This window comes from Oreochromis aureus, linkage group 3, assembly GCF_013358895.1.
Source record: "Oreochromis aureus strain Israel breed Guangdong linkage group 3, ZZ_aureus, whole genome shotgun sequence".
Taxonomy (NCBI): domain Eukaryota; kingdom Metazoa; phylum Chordata; class Actinopteri; order Cichliformes; family Cichlidae; genus Oreochromis; species Oreochromis aureus.
The window spans coordinates 46,434,471-46,456,197 of NC_052944.1; the positions used below are offsets into that span (position 1 = coordinate 46,434,471).

Here is a 21,727-nt window from a genome sequence, read left to right on the forward strand (position 1 = left end):
CATGCTCAAACGTCTCCTCTTGTCCACAGAAGTCACAAGTCCATGTTTTTAAGCGTGCTATTCAAGCCTGTGTGACCAAATCTTACTCTCGAGATTATATCCTCGTCTCTTCTACTTCTAAAGCTTCTTCTACATTGCCCGACTGTTTTCTGCATGCTATAATACCTGCCTTTCCCGTCCCTGTTCCATTGTGCCTGCCACTTCTCCTTCAACTTTACCTTGATTAAACTTTTTACCTCACTTTTACTGTATTTGATAGTCAAACCCACATAACTTCTTCTTGCTGCACCTTTTGCAAACTTATCGGCCTGTTCTTACCATCAACACCGATATGCGCAGGAACCCATAAGAAAACCACTTCTATCCCTCTATGTTTAATCCTATACAATAAATGCAATATCTCAAAAACAATATCTTGTCTAGAGTCCGAAGACATATTACCTATACTCACCAGTGCGCTGCTAGAGTCTGAGCAAACCAAATACCTCCCCAGTGGTGCGTCCTCCACCCAGGTCAAAGCCATTAAAATTGCTACAAGCTCCCCAGTATAAACTGCCAAACCATCTGTAATTCGTGCACTTGCCATATAACTTATGTCTGGGAGAACAAATGCAACACCCACTCTGTTATCCAACAGTTTTGATGCATCAGTAAAAATCTTCACATAACCTGAGTACCTTCCCACTATATGATCTTGCACCTGGCTTTTAGTCACCCCCCCCCCCTCCCTTATGTAGCAAATAGAAGTCAGGAATTATTTGGTCATATAACCAAGGTGGCAATACTGACAAGGCTACTGCTGGGCTAAGGTCTGTGCAACTAAATCCCATCTCATTGACTTCTTTTCCTATAGTCCACCCGAAACTTCTCCATTGACCAGTCCCTTTTTCTTGTTCTTGGCAAGGCTTAAGTACACTCTGCGCTATATGACTGTCACTATGTCCCTTCAAATTTGCCCAGTAAGTCAAAGCAATTTGACGCCTCCTTAGTTCTAATGGTTGCTCCCCCATTTCCACCTGCAAAGCAGCCACTGGAGTAGTCTTAACAGCCCCACAACACAACCTCAGAGCTTGATATTGAACTCTGTCCAGGTCATTCAGCAAAGTTTTAGCTGCTGAACCATAAACCAGACACCCATAATCCACCACTGACCTAATGAGACCTACATATAGAGCTCTCAATGCTGTCCTGTCTGCTCCCCAGTCATTACCTTTTAAACACCGTAAAATGCTCTGCTGGTTGCCACAGCAGAGCAGGAGTGTTTGTTTGTTTGTTTTTAGCAGATGAAGTGAGTGAATATGATTCATTTAGATATTTGTTGTTGTTTTAATCCGTAGCTCCGATTTTCTAAATGAAGCCAAGTATTTTTCTCCTCTCTGTGTCAGTGGGATAACTGTACATGTACTCTTATCTCTGAGTGAGTGCAGCACAGCACACAGCAGCAGAGACTGTATACAAGGATAACAAACTGTGTGACAAGCTGTTCATTGTTCCCACTTTATTACAGATTTACATGATGAATTCACTGTGGGAACTAATTACAAGGTCAAAGATAAACAGACATAAATCACATGTGTTTATATGTGAACAAACAGAAATGTGTTAAATATATAAATATGCATTAAAGCCATTAAAGTGTCTTATAATCCCTGTTAACACATGCCTGCTGACACATGATACACAGTAATATGTGTTTGAATACAACCTGAAACCTGTTAATGTTCTGATTTAACAGCAGATTTCTCCACATGCAGGACTGAGAAATTCCTGCATCTGTCACACAGAAAGTGGAAAATATATTTGTTTGACATTTTAATCACAATAACAAAGAAATAAAAAAAATGTTGGTAGATCCACTTTTTAAGAAGATGAGGTGATGAAGAAGAGAGTGTTCAGTGGAAAAAGGCCAGTGAGTTCATGTAAATGCTGCTTCTGCTGTAAGACACAGACCTAAAAATGCATAAATGCTCCATGATTTTCATTTCTATCCATCATCTTGAACACTGGCTATAAATGTGTTCACGTCATTATTGTGTGAGTTGGTTTCTTCACGTGTCTCCTTCAGTGCAAATAAAGGACTGTTAGAGTGTGTGCTGTGTGTTTGTCTGAAGTATGACAATCCTTTCCAACAAGTATTTCCAGCTGTTTGTCTCCACTCTGCACTTTAGTCTTTCTTCTTGTCATGTCTGTGTTTGTCCACCAGGTGTCTCCCTCAGCTCATTTTCTCCAAATCAGAAGCATCAGATTTGTGGAGTGTGGAGACGCTGTACCTTCCAGCAGGGCTGGACCGGGCATTTTGACTAGCGACCGGCCCACCAGGTATTACAAGATAAGATAAGATAAGATAAGATAAGATAAGATAACTCCCCCCAGACTGAGCTCCAACAGGGAGATCAGTTTGAACAGAAAAAAACACCTCTGCACATAGCACATGAAAAAAAACTCTTAATACACCAAAGAAACACATGACAAGCAACAGGGTTGGGTAAAGGGTGAGAGACAGCCAGTGTAGACAGTACATCCGGGCAGAGCTGGTCTCCTTGATCCACCGTCAGCATCGGAGGGGAATAAGCATTGAAGGCGTTTGGAGGGGGGAGGGGGGATGAGTGTATGTCTGCATGTATATATATATGTCTGTGTGCATGTGTGTGTGTGTGTGTCCATAGTTCAGCTGAGACGCCTGCCAGGCTAAGTAAACAGTCTTCCAGCCACCCAGGTGGCTGGGTGCTCCAACAGCAAAAGCTCCACCCAGCCATCAGCGCCAGGTAGCAGGGGCAAGCTCAGTTTTGTGCACCTGCCTCCTATCATTTAATGTGCAGCTGGAAATCAGTTGCTACAATTCCATACGCTGCTCCTCCACCATTGCCGTTAATCTCTTCAAGGCATAAGAATCCAGCTGTGTTGTTTTCTATCCCTCCTTCTGCAAAGTGCAGAAGCAAAGTTTGACACTGAGATGCCAAGTTCTTTCTTTATCCCTCATTCGCAAAGGCAGCATCACCACAGAGTTGCCACTTTCTCTGCATCTATCATTGCAAAAAGCAGCAGTGAACCCTTCTTCTTCTAGGATGTCAGTTCTCTGCCATCTACATATTGTTTGCAAAAAATAAAAATGAAAAAAATAAATAAATGAAAAATAACATGGGCACCAGATAGTCAGTTCATTGCTCTACTATCCTTCATTTACAACATGTTGCAGCAAACTTCCTGACACTGGGATGCCAGTTTATCATTCGCAAAATGCAGAAACAAGTTTTTCTGCCACTGGGATGTGAGTTTCTCCGCATCTAGCCTTCATATGCTAAGCAGCAGTGATTCCTTTTGGCACTAAGATTCCAGGTTATCTGTGTCTATCCCTCCTTGTCAAATGCAGCAGAAAGCTTTTTGCATCGGGATGCCAGGTTCTCTATTTTCTAAGCTTCTTTCACAAAAGAAAGCAGCTCACTTTTCGAACACTGGATTGGCAGCCTCTGCCATCTATCATTTGCAACAACAACAACAACAACAACAAAAACTATTATCAGCTTCAGGTTGCCAGTTTCTTGCTCTACTATCCTTGGTTTGCAACTTGCAGTATTACAATTTTCTGGCACCAGGATGCCAGTTTGCCTTCTTTCACAAATGTAGCAGCAAGCTTTCCCCACTGGGATGCCAGTTTCCCTGATTCTACCCACCTTCATAAAATATAACAGTGCATATTTCTGGCACCGTGTTGCCAGTCTTCTTCCCCATATCGTTCATTTGCAAACACAACAGTAAACATTCCTTACACTGGAACGCCAGTTTCTCAGTTTTGTCCCTTCCTCCGCAAATGCAGTAACAAACCCTTCTGGTACAGGGGTGGCATTTTCTCTGCCATCTATCCTTCCTTCGCAATGCACCAGCAAACCCCCTGGCAACAGGATGCCAGGTTCTCTATCCTCGATCGCTCCTTTTAAAACATTTGAAGCACATAATTCCTCTAAGCGTCCCTTCACTTCTTATATGCTTTTTCTAAAGATTTGTAATGTGCTGAATATGAATGCGTATATTCAGCATGTTACGGCAGACCAGATGACATGTTCATGCTTTTCAGAATACTTTTATTCACACTTTTGTTTGCTGTTCACTCCAGACTGGCTGCAGCTTCTCAGCTCAGCTACACACATCACTAACAAGAACAACAACAGACAAAAAGCAGAGCTTGTTATGCTGGTGAGGTGTGATTGTAGATGACATGCAGGTGATTCCATCTCCCCTGCAGCAGCACCGCAGACCACACCCCGCCACAGGTATAATTTAAACTCCCATGATTATCAGCCATAAAAACAAATTCAGATTTATATTGCATAAGGCAGGGGTTCTCAGACTTTTTTCTTCATTCCCCATGTGGCAGGACGAAATACTTTCACACCCCATGTAAACAAAACAATGACAGAAAAGCCTAGCTGCAACTTTATTTAGACAATAAACTCATTCACAGTGAATCCTTAAGTATTATTTGTTTTAACTTTCATTTCAAACAACTATTTGTAACTTTCATCACTAGACTGCTTCATTAGTCTCCACCACTTCTTCAAAAAAGCAACAAATTAAGCAGAATGTGAACATTGAAAAATGGAAAAATAAACATGGAAAAATAGAGTTCAGTCTTATAAAAAAAAAAACCCAACAACCCAGAAACCTGTGAACAGAGATGAAAAATATCTAACTTAGTGAGAGTTTAATACTATTCACTCTTAGTGGCTGCAGTGAGCCTGTTTTTGACTGCAGAGCTGTGGCATGGAGACAGGATTTATTTCCCTTGCGTCGGGAGCATTTGCTGGGCAGGGCGAGCAGATCCAGTTGAATCCGCCTCCATTACAACCAACTAGACGTGGAAGTATTGAACTGCTTTTGTGAAAAATGAGTGTTGTTACATTGCCATTCAGTTTGTGGGTTACAACAGAAAATGATACATATACTGTCCTCATGTTATTGGACGGGATTATTTCAATAAACCAAGGACTTTTTGACTGATAATTATTTGTATTCTTCTGTACAGAGCTAAAACCTCCAACATTTCAGGAGTAGTTAGTCATAATAAGAGGTGTTCGTAGACTAAAAATCAAGAGTGTGGGATACTGTTTGTCTATGATTTAGACAGGTGGAACAAATTGTGGCAGGATCAGCCTGATATTATTTCTACCCCTATAACTTCACTGTATAAAGAGCAAACATCTCCAAAATTTCAGTAGTTAGTCGTTGTAAGAAGTGTTTGTGAACCAAAAATCAAGAATGCGGGATACTGTTTGTCTGTGATTTCGACAGAAAAACGCGACCTGACACATAGACATAGACAAACAGGCACATACATACTTGAGACTGATTCGGGGCAATCAGGTTGAGGATTTAAGGCCTCCTCAGACTCTCCTTCACTGCCAGTTTGTCAACGACCTCATGTTGGTATTGACTCTACGGCTTTTTACGCTCTTGCCACTTTTTCCTTGTTAACCTTGGTTTCATGTGCTTCAGATTTCCTGGACCTTCTTTGCTATCACCCTCAACCTCAGCTCTCCTTGGATTATATTCATATTCAGGAAGAATACAAGGACCCTCCCCTGCCTGCCCTCCAGCCTCACTCACCACCTTGGACACAGCGGAACTCCGGTCTGCCAGCCTTTCCACTACTCCTCTGGACTATCACTGCCTCTCCCTCAAAGCGAGGTTCACGCCGGTCACCAGTAAGTGCTATCAGTCAGTTTCACTTCTGCTAGGATACCCTGCACCTGCCGCCTTCTTAACCCTGTTCTCTTTTCTTCCCAGACGCAACCGCTCTGTTCCCGTCGCAACCTGCTAAATCCCTGTTCACCCCCCACTGACCCACGGCTACATCGTTAGCAACACCTTGTCACGTATTCACTTGTTGACTAAACAATAAACACTGCAAAACGTTTGAGCCGTCTCTGTTTGTGGTTATCTGCAATCGAATCCAATTTAGCTATCGGCCCGTGGCCATTGTGACAAAGACACAGTTTGTAACACATGTGGCAAGACCACAAACCTTATCAAACACAAACAAAAGTAAATCATAACACAGAAGTGTCTTCAAATTAGCCTGTAGGGGGAGGTGAACAGTCACTGTGTTGTTCTTAACTCCCCTATTCAGAGGTGCAACATTTCTGCTGGGATGTATGTGATGTGGGACAGCTACTGGTAAGAACTAACCATGTTGACCCCCATCCTCCAAAATTATCCCAAGTATAGAGGTGTAGACAACTTACCACTAGAGCTCATGCTAACAATCAGAGCTACTAGCAGTGATAAACGACACTTTGGGCAGGAGGATTTAAATGAAATGCCAAATGTCAAATCTTCCCGTTCCGGTGGCACCACAGGGTCAGTTCTTCATGCCAGTTCATGGTCAGCAAAAAGTAACCCCCAATACCAACATATGCAGCAAGCCAGCCATCCCTTTTTCTATAACCATGCCCATCGATGGAGAAGACACCTGCAACATGATCATGATAACTGTGTACACTGTTAGAGGTGTGGTTGCAGTGAGCAGCTACTGGGCACGCTGCCAAGTGAGAGGAGGAAGACAGCTCGGGTAAAACTTGTTTATTTGTTACGTGTATTTTGTGTTATCTGGGTCATTAAATATTCTGGCATGGGAGCTGAACAGTCGCTGTGTTGTTCTTAACTTAAGTTATACTCTGCTGTATTCAGGGCTGCAACACAGGCAGGCACTATCCAGGTACAGAGGGACAAAATGTGGTGCTGTTGGCGACGTGAATTTTGGAAAGTGACTTATGTGTAGCCTTAGGGTTTTTTTTATTGAGTACCATGTGTTCAAATTTACACTGACAAATATGGTTATGAAATAACTGATGAAATAAATACATGCTACACTAAATAGCTGTATGAGTTTAGCCTGGAGTAAAATGTGCGTCCTTGAAATCATCTCACATGAATTTAGTTGTCCGAGATTTAGTCAGCTAAGGGTGAATAGAGCATTTAAAGTGGATTAAATAGGCCAGCTATCATAAAAATGTACAGCATACTTGTAGTAAAACAGTCACTGCAGGCTTTAAAAAATACAAATACAGCTCAAAAATATATCATACATAAAATGAATAACTTATAGCTTATATCTAGAAAATGTTTCTCAGCTGTAGTATCATTTTTAATCTGTCACATTTGCTTTTGATTGTTAAATTAATATTTTAAAATGTTGGCATTGGCTTTTCAGGTTCTTTATTTCTTGCATGAGAGTTTTTCACATTTAAACAATAAGAACAAGTAGTCTGATCAAGTAGTCAGACATCAGTGGTATCACACGTCACTTTTAGAGGCTTCAGAGTGTGTGTTGAGTAATCCAGGAAGATTTTTGTGAAGGTTGGGGAAACCTGCAGTCAGCTGAGACTAAAGAAGTCACTTGCATGAGTGACGAAATGTTTCTCCCACTGAAAATGTCTGAAGGAACAGAATCAACCTTTTGAAACTATTCAAGGGTCTTTTTGAGATTGAACCGGCAAGAAAGAAGAGATTTTCCCCTGTTTTGATTTTGATCTGATTTCTCCCAATACCCACATAGTAATAAATCATTAGTAATAATAACTACAGAAATACCAATAAACAACACAGCAGATCACATGTTCTAACGTCTTTCTTATAATTTCTGTTGTGTTCAAAAGAGCTTGGATTCAACAACATCACCTCATCTATGCTGAGACATTACAGAGACCTGCAAAAAAACAAGGAGACCAACCAAGGTGGACCAAGCTCAGGTAAGTAACAGGATGTGATGATAAAACAGTATACAAACATAAGATTAGATACATTTCTGTTACACAACTTTATTTATATTTGATTTTAATTAGTTGGACATATATTATCTGACGTTAAGGAGTGGGACTAGTTTTTCATGGCCCTCCTTCCCCCTTTTCACCTCATATTAGTGGAAGGGGAGACACAGCTAGCACCCAATGAGGTCATCCCAAAATCACGTTCCCAGTTCCTCTTCTTGCCATCTGCCCTTATTTACTAGAATTCTGTCAACATTCATTTAAAATGTAAGTGACTCTCTCAGTTATTGATTTTTTTTTAAATGGTGTGTGTGCAGACTGAGGTGTGGGCCGTAGCTGTTTTTCCTTTCTTTTTTTTCTCTTCTCCAGCTCAGCCAATCACAGGCCAGCAGTCTGTGGCTAAAGGAATGGCCAAAGTTCTGTTTCACATCACAGCAGAAAGCGAGGATGAGCTCACACTCAAGGTGTGTGAGGAGCCATAAGTATTTAGACACAAACACACTGTAGTCTTGCCTCTGTACACTTTAAAAGTGCTGATTTTAAACATAATCCCTCCTTCACTGGCACTGATACCTCTGTAGACTTCATGTTGACAGTTCCAGTAATCTGACGAGTTTCTCCTTGGATAATGAGAGAACAGGCCTCACCTGGTCATGAAACTATCAGTAACTATTCAGGTATTTTTAAGCCTCACAAAATTGGCTTAAAAAAAGAAAAAGTATAAAAACAGTGGTTAATCCAGTGTTTTTGTTAAACGCCTTAAATTAAGGCTAAAAGACTGCACTTCAATCACATCTTGACTGGTTGATTTCAAATCCACTCTTGCCTAAAAACTACATTTCACTTTTGTGATGAGGGAAATCCTGAAACAGCTGATGTGGGTTGTTGCCGCTCTATAAAACAGGCGGGAGGTTTGGAACTGGAAACCTCCAGCCTGTCGATGCTACAGGGAGTGCTGGTGCTCCCACGGACACGCACATGAATCTGATCCAGTGTTTGTGAGAAAAACTGAATGTTTTAAAGGAATACAATCAACTCAGGGTATGCTGGAGATTTGATAACTTATTTGAAGTGACTGTGGTCATGACATCTACGCACTGGATGATTAAGAGGTGGATTTTCCTCTCAGGGTCCAGGGGTGGATCTAGAGAAATTTTCTTAGGGTGGTAAAATCAAAGCCTTTTTTTTTCAAACACATAAGCAGTTGGTTACATATGGTTAAAATGATTCAACTGTAGTAAGTATACATGCTTTTCATATAAATATAGTCTATAACTTAAATATTTTCTGTTACCCACATAATTAAACATTTTAGTTATATAAAACATGTGAGCTTTGATTGAAGGAAGAACTCCCTTTTAGCAGGAAGAAACTTCTGGCAGAACCAGGCTCAGGGAGGGGCGGAAGACAGGATAAAGACATGCTGTGGAAGAGAGACAGAGATTAATAACAAGTATGATTCAATAAAGAGAGGTCTGTTAGCACATGTTGAGTGAGAAAGGTGACTGGAAAGGAAAAACTCAATGCATCATGGGAATCCCCGGCAGCCTACGTCTATTGCAGCACAACTAAGGGAGGATTCAGGGTCACCTGGTCCAGCCCTAACTATATGCTTTAGCAAAAAGGAAAGTTTTAAACCTAATCTTAAAAGTAGAGATAGTGTCTGTCTCCCGAATCCAAACTGGAAGCTGGTTCCACAGAAGAGGGGCCTGAAAACTGAAGGCTCTGCCTCTGCCTCCCATTCCCTGCAGTGAACTAGTTTTTCAGCATCACTCTGAGACAGGATATTTCTAATTTTAGAGATGTTGCTCAAATGGAAGAAAGCAGTCTTACATATTTGCTTAATATGTGTGTTGAAGGACACGTCTTGATCAAAGATGACTCCAAGGTTCCTGTTAGTATTACTGGAGGCCAAGGTAATGCCATCCAGAGAAAGAATCTGGTTAGATACCATATTTCTAAGATTTTCAGGGCCGAGTGGCAGGACAAGAGATGAGAGACGAGTCCACTGTCAGAGGCCATAAATAGATCATTTGTAACCTTCACTAAAGCTGTTTCTGTGCTGTGATGAGCTCTGAAACCTGACTGAAACTCTTCAAATAAGCCATTCCTCTGCAGATGATCTGTTAGCTGTTTGACAACTACTCTTTCAAGGATTTTTGATATGAAAGGAAGGTTGGAGATTGGCCTATAATTAGTTAAGACAGCTGGGTCTAGAGATGGCTTTTTAACCCTCTAGGGTCCAGGGTATAATTGGCCGTTTTTGACTACTTTTGAGTTTTCCTCTATATTTCACCTTTAAAAACGCTTTATCTTGCCTTGTTTGGTCATTTTTTTCAGCACGACCTCAAATATTTGAAATCTGAGTTATTTTTTTCCATTTTGGCATATTATATAAGCACAAATCATCTAAATTCAGAAAAAAAATTCAAAATCCAAGTAGAAAAAAGTTATATTTTTTACTGTAAAACCCACAAACATGTTTAACGAATCATTTTCATAACTTGAAATGCAAATAGAAATTGTACATTTCTAAAAATTCTGCACATGTTTTGCAAACAACAAAGTTACATGTTACTATTCACCTAAAAATGCAGCCAAGGCCTCAGGTGTTTTTTAATATAACCATTTAAATCTATTTACAGAACAATCAGGTGTGCTGCATTAAAAAAGAAGGCACACAAATTATTTGTGCCAGTCCAAAAAAAATAGTTTGTGTTCAGTATAAGACAGAGGAGAACACCACAGGCCTAAACCCTGCAGGTCTGACAGAAGGGTGTATCAGTCCTGTTTTCCATGTGGGAACAGCGTTTACACTGGAATCTGCCTTTGGTGGCTTTTTGGAGCAAATGTGACATTCAGCAGTATAACTAACACACAATACAAAACAATAACTACACAACACACTAACTATAGGCTCCAAACACACTAAACGTCACTAATCTCTCACATATGAAAACTCGCTCTCTCTCTTTCTTTCGCTCGCTTTCCATCGCAGGTGTCCCTCCTAAAACTTCCCCTTCTCCCTAAACAAATGTCACATGTTGCCATATCAGTTTTTTGATTGGCTGACATGGTAAACTCTAACACCAATATGGAAGGGGTGTTTTTTCTTTTTCTTTTTTCACTCGCAAGCGGAGAGTGTTTGCTAGCGCTGTCCGTAGAAAACGCAGTTTTTACTGTTCTTCCCGCTGTAAACACCACTGTTTTTTTCATAAAAAAAACATCACGTGTATTTTTTTTTAATCATAACTCTGGTTTTACGTGGCCCATTGAGACAATTCAAAAATTGGTATATAGTTTGAAGTTCGCATTTTCGACCCAATGGAGACTCTGAGTCGCTGCATCATCTTAAATTGGTCATGTGATTTTGATGCACCGGCACATCCGTCAACCCCAGAGGGTTAAGGCAAAGGAGGGTGGGACTGACAAGATGTACTGGGGACTTCCCCCTTCAAGCATGAAATTTGGTATTTGATACTTTTGCTTCCTGACAAGAATAAACACAATTTTTGACTGTTGTTCAATTTTGTGAATTTTTATTTTGACAAAAACTCACTTTAGCAAAGGATTAAAACTATTAAATAGAACGAAACGTGAGATCAGTTTCCCTGATACAATTAATAGAATAATGTCATAAACTGAACAAACAACACTGAGAGTTCTTTACTGCTCTGGAAAAAAATAATCACTTGAATATGGATTATCTTGTAATTCAAGTGTTCACCAATGACTCACAGCTGTCCCACATTCTCTAAATATGAACATTTTAACCAGGATGAATTCGCATGTGCTTCTTTAATTGCGATCTCTGAACAAATCTTTTCCCACAGGTGCTACAAGAATATGGTTTCTCACCTGTGTGAATTCTTGTGTGTTTTTTGAAAGCTGATAAGTCAGTAAATCTTTTCCCACAAGTGCTACAAGAATATGGTTTCTCACCTGTGTGAATTCTCCTGTGTGTTTTGAACGCTGATGGATCAGAAAATCTTTTCCAACAGGTGCTACAAGAATATGGCTTTTCACCTGTGTGAATTCTCATGTGTTTTTTTAACGCTGATGAGTCAGAAAATCTTTTCCCACAGATGCTACAAGAATACGGTTTCTCACCTGTGTGAACTCTTAGATGTACAGTCATTCTGTATTTATCAGGTAAAGTTTTTCCGCATACATCACATTGAACAGACTTGTTTTTTGTGTCCGTTCTACTTGGACTTCTCTTTCTGTGATGTCTGTTCTTTAGCTCCGTACGTCTAGAAGATCCTGAGTCCACATGCTGGCTTTCTTCGTGATCTCGGCTCCCTGCTCTAGAAGAGCTGTGAGGAAGGAGCTGCTCACTTTTTGGTTCTGGTTCACTGTGGGAACTTTCCTCATAAGCGGGTGTCACCATGAAAGTATCAGCCTCCTGCTTCAGTCCAAGCTGCTCTCCCTCCTGACTGCTGCAGAGCTCCTCCTGTTCCTCTTTAATCTTTGGAGGCTCTGGGTCCTCCTGGTCCAGACTGGAGTTCCTCTCCTGGTTACAGACCTGCTGGTCTGTAAGAACCTCTTCTTCCTCAAAACCATCCTGCTGTACAACATCTGAAGGCACAAAGGAGAAAAAATGACAGCAAAACAAACATTTGAGAAAATATTTACTGGTCTGAACCTTTAGCAGGTCTCTACATAGTGAGCATGTTGCTCACATATACCACTGAAATTTAAAGTGTACAAATGTACAAGTGTACAAATTATTCAGGCACTGATGCAAATGTTTAGTTCTAACATTCTTATTTGCAAAGGTCAAATTTCAAATTCATATGTGAATATCTGTGACATATGAAATAAATAGATGTTTTTTGTCAAATGAATGTGTATGTCTGGATTGGCTACAGTTATAAGAAGGCATGCTAGGGCAGAGCTCTATTATATAGGGGTAAACATTGAACATTGGCTTGAAATGCCATAAAAAATCTCTTCTTGTCTGATAAATCTAAGTTTAGAAATTCTGAATTCCATATTTTCCAAAACAGAATAGAAATATTTATTCATAGTTACCCATGTTGGAGTCAAATGTTAAATGTCGTCATTGTGTTACTTAAATTTGTAAGTCTTAGTTCAAGCAGCAGGATCAAAGACATTCCTTTGTCTCTGACCACCTCTCCAGCCAATTTATTGGTGGGGGAGGCTATAGTGTTTCATTATAGGGACCATCCTATGTTAAGGTTGTGTTTTTTGGTTAGTAAACTTCCTGCATTTATGACCCTTTTGTGGGCAGGAGGACACACAAGCGCACCCCCAAACACAAACACACATACATTCTTGCACATGCATATACATACACACACGTGCACACATAGTTATTTGGATAAAAGTTGTATGGGCTCAAAATGTGGTCATAAATATTTTGTACTTGTAAATCAGGATTTGTATGTGTAAAAAGAATTTGTGTGTGTGTAGAAAAGATTTGTGTGTGTGTAAAAAAGATTTGTGTGTGGACTTAGCCAAAAAAAACCCTGCAAGTTACAAGTATGAATTTCGACCCTATTTTTCTTCCTTTCATCTGATTGGTCAATGTCATGTCAATCACAAATGTAACAATCCAATCAGAGAACAGATGGGTTTGGCTGTCGGAGGGGCGCTTTTTTGAACCCATATAACCATAAAGTTGCCACTGTTGTACTTAAATCTGTAAATCTTGTCCTAAACTGCATATTTAGATGTTTTTCTGTTCCTCCCCTACACACCTAAGATGGTGGGGAAGGCAATTAGCTATAGTGTTTTAACTTCAGACATTTCATGAAAGATTCTGGGTTTCCTTATTTGGTAAAGAATGTTTACTTCCTGCCCTTTATAGGCTCACCTGTGTTTGTATATGGTGGACCATTGAAGGGGTTAAACTGTATACAAGGGTGAGGGGAGACGACCCTTTGTGATCAGAAGACAGTGCCTTTAACTTTTATGACCATATGGGTTTTACAATGGGTGATGCTTATGCTCACGGAATAAAAAGGCTGCAGGGAAGGCTGGTTCTTTGAAGTTGTCTGGGATTGGGCAGGAGCTCTGAGCTCCAAGACCTTGATCCGATCGGCTTCCATTGTAAGTTAAAATTTATCGAGCTGTCTTGTTTTGTTCATGGGAATAAGTCTCTGAATCAGTGGGGCCTGCAAGCACAGACCTATCATTTATTTGGTACTTCAGAGCCGGATCCCAACAAATGGCTTTCCACCGAGGAGGGGAGGGGACACACCAAAGTCTGTTGACAGCCACGACGCCGCACGCACAGTGCCTTTAACTTCCCTTTAAAATGGATCGAGCTCTGTCTTGCTTTGTTCAAGGGAATAAGTCTCTGAACCAGTGGGGCCTGCAAGCACAGGAATCGAGTGAAAAAGCTAAAGATATTTAGTCAAAATTGACATTTTTAGTATATTAATACGGCCAATTAAAGATATAGGAAATTTCATCCACCTACCTACTTAGGAGTAGAGTAACTGATGTCGTTAAGGGGTTATAGTCGGATGCAAGAATATTCTTAATTAACAGAGTTAATTTCAGACCCAGATAAGGAAACCCATGTACAGATTGCAGAAAGGGAGTGTTGATTGGGGGATTTTTTCAATTATTTTTATTCAAAAAATCATACTTTGGACATGTTAAAATTTATTTTGTAACCAGAAAATGTACTAAATATATTGATAAGACTTGATGGTATTGATTTGTTTAAGTTGGTGCAAAACAGGATCACATCATCAGTATATAGAGCAATACGACGGTCAATATTGCCTACTTTAACTGCTGATGTTTTTATGAATTGAACTGACATTGCAAGATGCTCAATTGCCAAGGTGAACAAGAGAGGTGACAAGGGGGACCCTTGTCTAGCTCGGTGGAGTAGTGTAAATGGTGCGGAAAAATGACTGTTAGTTAAAATCTCTGCTTGAGGATTGGAGTATATCAGTTGAATCCATTTAAAAAAATCTGTTTCCAATACCAAACTTTTTTGGAACTTCAAATACAAACGGCCATTCCATCCTGTCAAAGGCTTTTTCAGCATCCACTGAAATTGTCTCTGCCCTTTTTTCTCATAAATGATATTCATGACCCTCCGAATATTGCGCAAAGTCTTGGGCTTTGCGCTGGGAAGAGGGGGGAGAGGCGTCCACACATGGTGGAGTCAAACCCAGGACCTTGTTGCTGTGAGCCAACAGTGCTAACCACTGTTGCACTGTGACTGCTGTGAGTCATATTCAATGTTATAAAGACATCACAGTCTTACATACCTATTCTGTATAGCTTTATCTCAGGTTTCCAGATGGTCTCCATCTGTCTGAGCTGCTCTTCATCAGTCCAGACAATAATGCCTTCAGACTCCTGCTTCAGTCCAAGCTGCTCTCCCTCCTGACTGCTGCAGGGTTCCTCCTGTTCCTCTTTAATCTGTGGAGGCTCTGGGTCCTCCTGGTCCAGACTGGAGTTCCTCTCCTGGTTAAAGACCTGCTGCTCATCCAGACCCTCCTCTTCCTCACAGTCATGTTGTCGTGGGAGGTCTTGAGGAACAAAGAAACACAAGAATATAATCACTAATGTGTTGATACATAAACTCAAACTATACTTTTAAAGCATGAATCAAAACCTGAATAAATGCTGATCAGCCTGTCATATGACCAATTATGAGACACACACACTGTTAAGAAATAAATATATATTCTTAATGCTTATTTTCTGATTATATTGTTTTATGTATAAGAGAGGGCCAGCTTTGAGTTTGAGCTAAGAGTACTGACAGGAAACCGCATGCTTTTGCAGAGCACAGGAGAGAGAATGTGAAACTAAGTAGAGTGTTTGATCGAAACTTAAAGTGTGTGTGACGTCTAGAAGTATATAAATAACCTGGCTTCCTGTTTCTGCTTGAGACTATAGCTGATGTTGTCTCTCTGCTCAGTCTCCATATTCCGGAATATGTAAAATTAAAGATCATTTTTTGAGTTGGACCACTTTGAGCCGTGTCTTTCTTTGCCGTAAAGAATACAATGAACTGAATTTTATAACACACACACACAGTGAAATAGTTGTGCACACTCACAGCTACACGCTAACATGTTAGCATTGAAGCTCCTCACTGTGAGCAAAGACACAAAGTTCACCAAACTAAACTGCAGGGTGACACCATGGAAACATCACTGTGTGAAATCCTTCTTTAAATGAAGCTTCACTTCAACTTCAGAGAAGTCTGTTAACAACTTGTTAAATGTGTTTTCTGCTGACATCTAACTAGATCTTTACTGCACAGTCTCAGTGTTTACAGAGGATCTAAAACACTGATGCCTGATGTACTCAACAGTGGAATCTGTCAGCACTGTTAAATAACATCTTCTAGTAAAGTCAGTCACACTGAAGAATCTGAGCTTGAACAGCACAGAGTTAAAAACATGTCCATACCTATGATGTGTGAGTTTCTGTCGGGTTTCCGGCTGATATCCAGCAGTCTGTGCTGACGGTTGGTCTCCTCCTCATACTGGACGATGGTTTTTTGAACCTCTGAGAAGATTTCTTCACAAACAGCAGTTAGTCTCTCCTTGATGAACTCTCTCAGATACTGAACTGAACTCATTGCTGCTTCAACTCGGGCTGGACGGATCGATACAAGCATCGATGAAGTGATACAGACGTTGGTGTCAGATCCACACTGACGTGAGGGGATGGATACTTCAGTTTGTGTCTCTCCTCTAAGTTCAGTCCGCTTCATCAACAGCAGCCATGTCTGCACACACACCGCTCCTCTACCACAGTAGTGCTGTCCTCCTCCGTTCTTCTTCGGGGCTTGATGGCGTTTGACAAATCAGCTTACAGGTGTATTAATCCTGCCTACTGGAATGGAGTGTGGACAGGAGAATAGCAGGAAAAACAAGGATAATTATATTCTTTTATTAATCTTATAATTCAATAGTACAATTTGCCATTTACTGCTAAAATTGTCGTTTGTGCTCCTTCTGTTTTAAAGATATTAATGAAAATGTAAAGGTCAAAAGGTCAACCAGCCCCCTCCCACATTATCCAAATCAAACAAAATTGATGTCAAACATTTGTGCTACGTTTGTGCTGCAACATACTTTGCTTGTGCTGCTATCATTTAAAATATATTAATAAAATAAGGTCTTGATGCATGCTTAATCATGCAGGTAAGTAGATCTCAAAAGGTTGATTCTGTTCATCAGACAGCTGGGCCAGTATATCGCTGACCTGTTGAAACGTCATGCTTCATCCCGAGCACATAGTTCTTCAGGGCACAAGTTACTGTTGCTCCCATGTACTAGGTTCAAAACCCGTGGGGATCAGGCTTTTCAGGCACCAAGGCTGTGGAACTCTCTATCGTTGTCGTTACGCTGCCAAGACTCATCTACAAACAAGCTTATATTCGGTAAAAGGACTAGATGTTGTAGTCCCTGATAATGCTTTTGATTGTTTAATTTAATTTAATTTAATTGTGAAGCACTTTGTGATTTTTATCTGTGAAAAGTGATATATAAATACATTTTACCTGCTTACTTGATGTCTTTTATGTGGCAGCATGTTATAGAGTCGTGTGTCTTTATCTTGCTGAACCACATCCCTACAAACACTCATCAGGGATCCGTTTCTCAGTATTTTAGCACTCTTAATCTCCCTACAGGCGTATTTATCGGTGTTGTAGCTGAATCTGGTTCCACTCACCGAACGACGACCGTCTGGAGACGATTTTATGATCACTTTAAATCCGTCCTCAGTGTCTCGTTGTCACGGTTACACTGCGCTCACTGTCCGTTTCCTCCACATTACAGGTTTACTTTCACTCTGCTTGTCGTTCTCCTTTTCCGTTTGTTTTTTGTTTGTTTGTCTTATTATGTCTTATCTCACCGCTACATCGCTCACCATCCACTTCTATTCTCATTTCACTTCCTGAAACGTCACTTCCCTCTGCCGTCTGCTGTCCATTCACAGCCCGTTAGGTCAACTTAGAGCCCCTCCCCCTACACTCCTGACTGAGCAGACACCTTTGTTTGTTTGTTTGTTTGTTTTTTTTTGGTTTCCAAAACTTATAGAGACAGTTTAAACAGGTCCGTACAACAAATCTGCGACATGTTGTAAGACACTTGCTTAACCTTATTATTGATACAATATTTATCACAGGTCCTCCATGCATTCTTCTGCTGTATATCATTAAATAAGGAAGAGCAGCAGTGTTTGGAAGCAGAGACAGTAACATAATTAATTATATTACTAATATTATTCTTTGAACATTTTTCTTTCACATCATTATCACAAATATATAAAGCTGTGATCAATTTTTCTTTCAGTCTCTCTGCTCATTTTAATGTTTGCTCCAGGTTCATTTGTGTGTAATCATTTTCTCACATATGAATTCAGATCAAACTCACTGAGTTCAACATGAACGTCCTGCTAGCAGAAACTAAAATTAGCGCAAAAACAGCAGGAATATTTGAAACATGGTGGATGTGTTGCAGACGAGTAAGAAGCAGAAATCTGCCTAAATTTTATTGGAGTTTTATTATTTTTTATTTTAAACCATAATGTTTGCTGATATCATGCCCCTGTTGTTTGCTCTCATCAATGTTCTGTTTTTAACTGGTTTTCACGTCTGGTCCAGGTATTCTTCATCTAAACATCAGAAACCTTTGTTCCAAACTAGGCTTTTTGAAAGCATCAGATACCAAGTAACTATCTACCATGATTTTAATGAGTCTTCTGGCAACAGATTTGAACTGGGACTGGTTATCTTATGTACTGAGAGAAGAAATCAATACTCACTACAGCTCACTTTTAGATTTTATTTGTTCTCCTCCAAAGACTGGATTGTAAAACTGAAATGCCTAAAAGGAAAATTCCTGCCAAATCTTCTGAAATTCAAACAAAGCAGTTCAAGTAGTTATCAAGTAGAAACCTTTCATCTAAAAATGGCTTTAAATAATTTTACTCTAAATACAATAACTGATTGTTAGTAGCACAATTACATAATCATAAAAAATGCCCATAAATGTAAGTACAATTTGAATCAGTGCAATATTAGCTCAGCTTCTAAAATGTAAAGCCTCATTTAGAAACTACACAAGTACATATAATGGTCAGGGATCAACATGACCCTGTCTTCTCTATTTGACTTTAATCAACTCTGCAGTGGCTCCATAATCTAAAAGCCAAAGTCCAGCATAGAGCGGCTGAGTGAATGTGGTCTGGACTCTGTGGAGGAGAGTCATGGTTTCAGAGACGCTGTAGAAAGACAGAATACCTGCTCTGTGATCCAGGTACACTCCTACTCTGGAGGAACGAGGACCTGAGAGGACAGTTTGGACTTTGTTGTGAAAGAATTTGTAACTGTTTGTACCACAATATCATGTCCAAGATTTGTCATTGTATCCAAATAAACATTCATCTGACCACCCTGCCCTGATGATATTCTTGTATGTGACTGCTACCCAAACTGCTCCCCCTCTCCACTCCACCTCCCAGTAACAACGTCCAGTCAGACTCTCTCTACTCAGGACCTGATAATATACAGTGAATCTGTCTGGATGATCAGAATAAGACTGTAGTTGTTCCATAAATGTTACTTTTCTGTTCCCCTCAGATAATAACAGATGTGTGTATGCTGTGTTTGGATCCAGTGTGATTTCACGTGAATATTTTAAGAATCCAGCTCTGGTCTTTGGCTCTGGTGGTGACAGTAAAACATCCACTTCAGTGACTGTCAGTGAGATGTTTGTCCATTCCTCTCTCAGAAGGTCCTGTAGTATATTTCTAGTTTCTGACACAGCTGCTGTCACATCCTCAAAGTACCTCAGAGGACGAATATTGATGCTGGATGAGTGTGTAGACTCACTGAGTGCTGACAGTGAGGGGTAGTTGTGTAGAAACTGGTTGTGATCCTCTGTGTGTGAGAGCTGCTCCAGCTCGCCGTCTTTCCTCTTCAGCTCAGCGATCTCCTGCTCCAGCTTCTCCTGAAGCTCTTTGACTCGACTCACTTCAGTTTCCTGCTGGGATCTGACCTGCTGCTTCACATCAGAGCTTCTTTTCTGGATGAGACGGATCAGCTCAGTGAACATCTTCTTACTGTCCTCCACTGTTTTATCAGCAGAGCCATTGATGGCCTCCACCTCCTGTTGAAGCAGCTTCACATCTTTCTCTCGCTCCTGGATTCTCTGCTGGATGTTTAGTCGTCTCACCTCGAGCTCCTTCTGCTTCTCAGTCCTTTCTGTTGCAGCTGGGACTGTTTCATGGCCTTTATGTGCATCTGTTTTGCAGAGATAACAGATACTCTGCTGATCAGTACGACAGAAAATCTTCATCACCTCATCATGACGAGAGCAGATGTTCTCCTGGAGCTTCTTGGAGGGGGCCACCAGCTTGTGTTTCTTTAATGGAGCTGCATCATAGTGAGGTTGGAGGTGTTTCTCACAGTAAGAGGCTGGACAAGATAAACAGGACTTGATGGCTTTCAGTTTCCTCCCAGTGCAGACATCACAGGCCACATCTTCAGGTCCAGCATAGCAGTGATCAGCTGGAGCAGCTTGGAGTCCAGTCTTCTTCAGCTGCTCCACTAAAGCTGCTAACATGATGTTTTTCTCCAGGACAGGCCTCGGTGTGAAAGTCTTCCTGCACTGAGGGCAGCTGTGGATTCCCTTCCTGTCCTCTTCATCCCAGAAACTTTTAATACAGTTCATGCAGTAGCTGTGTCCACAGGTTGTAGTCACCGGATCCTTCAGTAGATCCAAACAGATGGAACAAGAGAAGGTTTCTCGGTCCAGCTGAACTCTTTTCTGTGCCATTTCTCCGCTCAGTGTCAGCGACTGTGTGAGTTTCTGTTCTGTAGAAGTGAAACTAGTCTGACCGCTGATCTCAACAACATGTGTTTCTGCCGATAATGTCAGCTCTTACACTTCACCACAAAGTGCAAATCTGAAGGGGAGGGAACGAGGAAACACGTGGACAGAGAGGAGGTGCTGTGTTTAAGAGCAGGAAGAAGAGGGAGGGTTATCAGGCTGTGCTTCATTCCAGGAAGAGGAGCAGTTTGAGAGCGATACTGTGTGTTTAACCCTAATTATTTACCGCTCAGCTCAACTTTTAAGCTTGTTAACACTTTCTTCTATTTAAGTTAATAAACAAAATAAACATGAACAAAGAAATACAATATTAATGAACAGTGAACATAAATTTCCCATGGCTGTTGTCACATGACCAGCTTCTAGGCAGGCATAGCCTGCTGTATTAATGAAATCATATATACAACAGGGTTAGGTTAGCAGACATATGCTGGCTAGGATAACCCTGTTTTTTTTATGATTGTCCAATTTTTTTATTTTTTGCTTTAATAGTCAGTAAGAGATGTTGCTGTAGCAAGATGAGACCCAGATATTTACTTATTTATGTTATTTTATTTTTTTGCCTGTCCTCTCCGGCATTGTAGCAATCAGAATTATTGTTGGAAGGCCAAGAAAAATGCCCAGCAGATTTGTTTTCCTAAGTGGCCAGCACAGCTTTTGCTGTACTGTACTGTAGATTTTTATTAGGATTCTTCATTTTTTTATTGTACATTGTTACAATCAAAATGGACAGGACTGGGGTATGGGAAAGAAAAAGAGAAAGGAAACAGAAGTTGGGAAGAGAATCAACAGAAGGAAACTGAAAGAAAAATAGGAGAATAGAGATAGAGAGAGAAAAGACACTGACAATCTGCTTCAACACCTGCTGAAAAAAAAGAAAAGAAAGAGCCATGGGGTCCAGGCCCCACCAAGCACTCACCAGGACGGAGTCAATACACACCCAAGCAGCCAGCCCCGGACACTTAGAACCACCAATGCACCATCTCCTGCAGTGGCAGGGAAGCCTACCAGCCCAGACCCCGACCACCTGGCCAGTTCCTCCTTTCAGCACCTCTGACTCAGATTGCGAACAAAAAACGGGTGTGTTAAGACCCCATACCTCTCTCCGCCTGATTG

At 40.7% G+C, this 21,727-nt stretch overlaps 2 protein-coding genes across 5 annotated transcripts; both read right to left on the reverse strand.

The window, feature by feature from the left end:
- Positions 1-7,197: 7,197 nt before the first annotated feature.
- On the reverse strand, positions 7,198-17,782 carry LOC116315381 (zinc finger protein 571-like). Of its 4 annotated transcripts, XM_039610393.1 has the most exons (5): positions 17,448-17,781; positions 16,176-16,604; positions 15,020-15,283; positions 11,874-12,341; positions 7,198-9,186 (listed from the first exon to the last, which is right to left on the reverse strand). In XM_039610393.1, the coding sequence occupies exons 2-5, from the start codon at positions 16,480-16,482 to the stop codon at positions 9,122-9,124; spliced, it is 1,104 nt and encodes a 367-aa protein (XP_039466327.1). In that variant the 5' UTR covers positions 16,483-16,604; positions 17,448-17,781; the 3' UTR covers positions 7,198-9,121. The 4 variants fall into 4 exon arrangements, with proteins under 4 accessions (XP_039466327.1, XP_039466326.1, XP_039466324.1 ...); XM_039610392.1 differs by lacking the exon at positions 7,198-9,186 and having other exon boundaries at positions 10,932-12,288; positions 15,231-15,283; positions 17,448-17,782; XM_039610390.1 differs by lacking the exon at positions 7,198-9,186 and having other exon boundaries at positions 10,932-12,341; positions 17,448-17,782.
- A 766-nt stretch (positions 17,783-18,548) lies between these two features.
- LOC120439420 (tripartite motif-containing protein 16-like) lies at positions 18,549-21,009 on the reverse strand. The gene has a single exon (XM_039610384.1). It carries the CDS (start codon positions 20,555-20,557, stop codon positions 19,124-19,126), a length of 1,434 nt encoding a protein of 477 aa, XP_039466318.1. The 5' UTR covers positions 20,558-21,009; the 3' UTR covers positions 18,549-19,123.
- Positions 21,010-21,727: the final 718 nt, after the last annotated feature.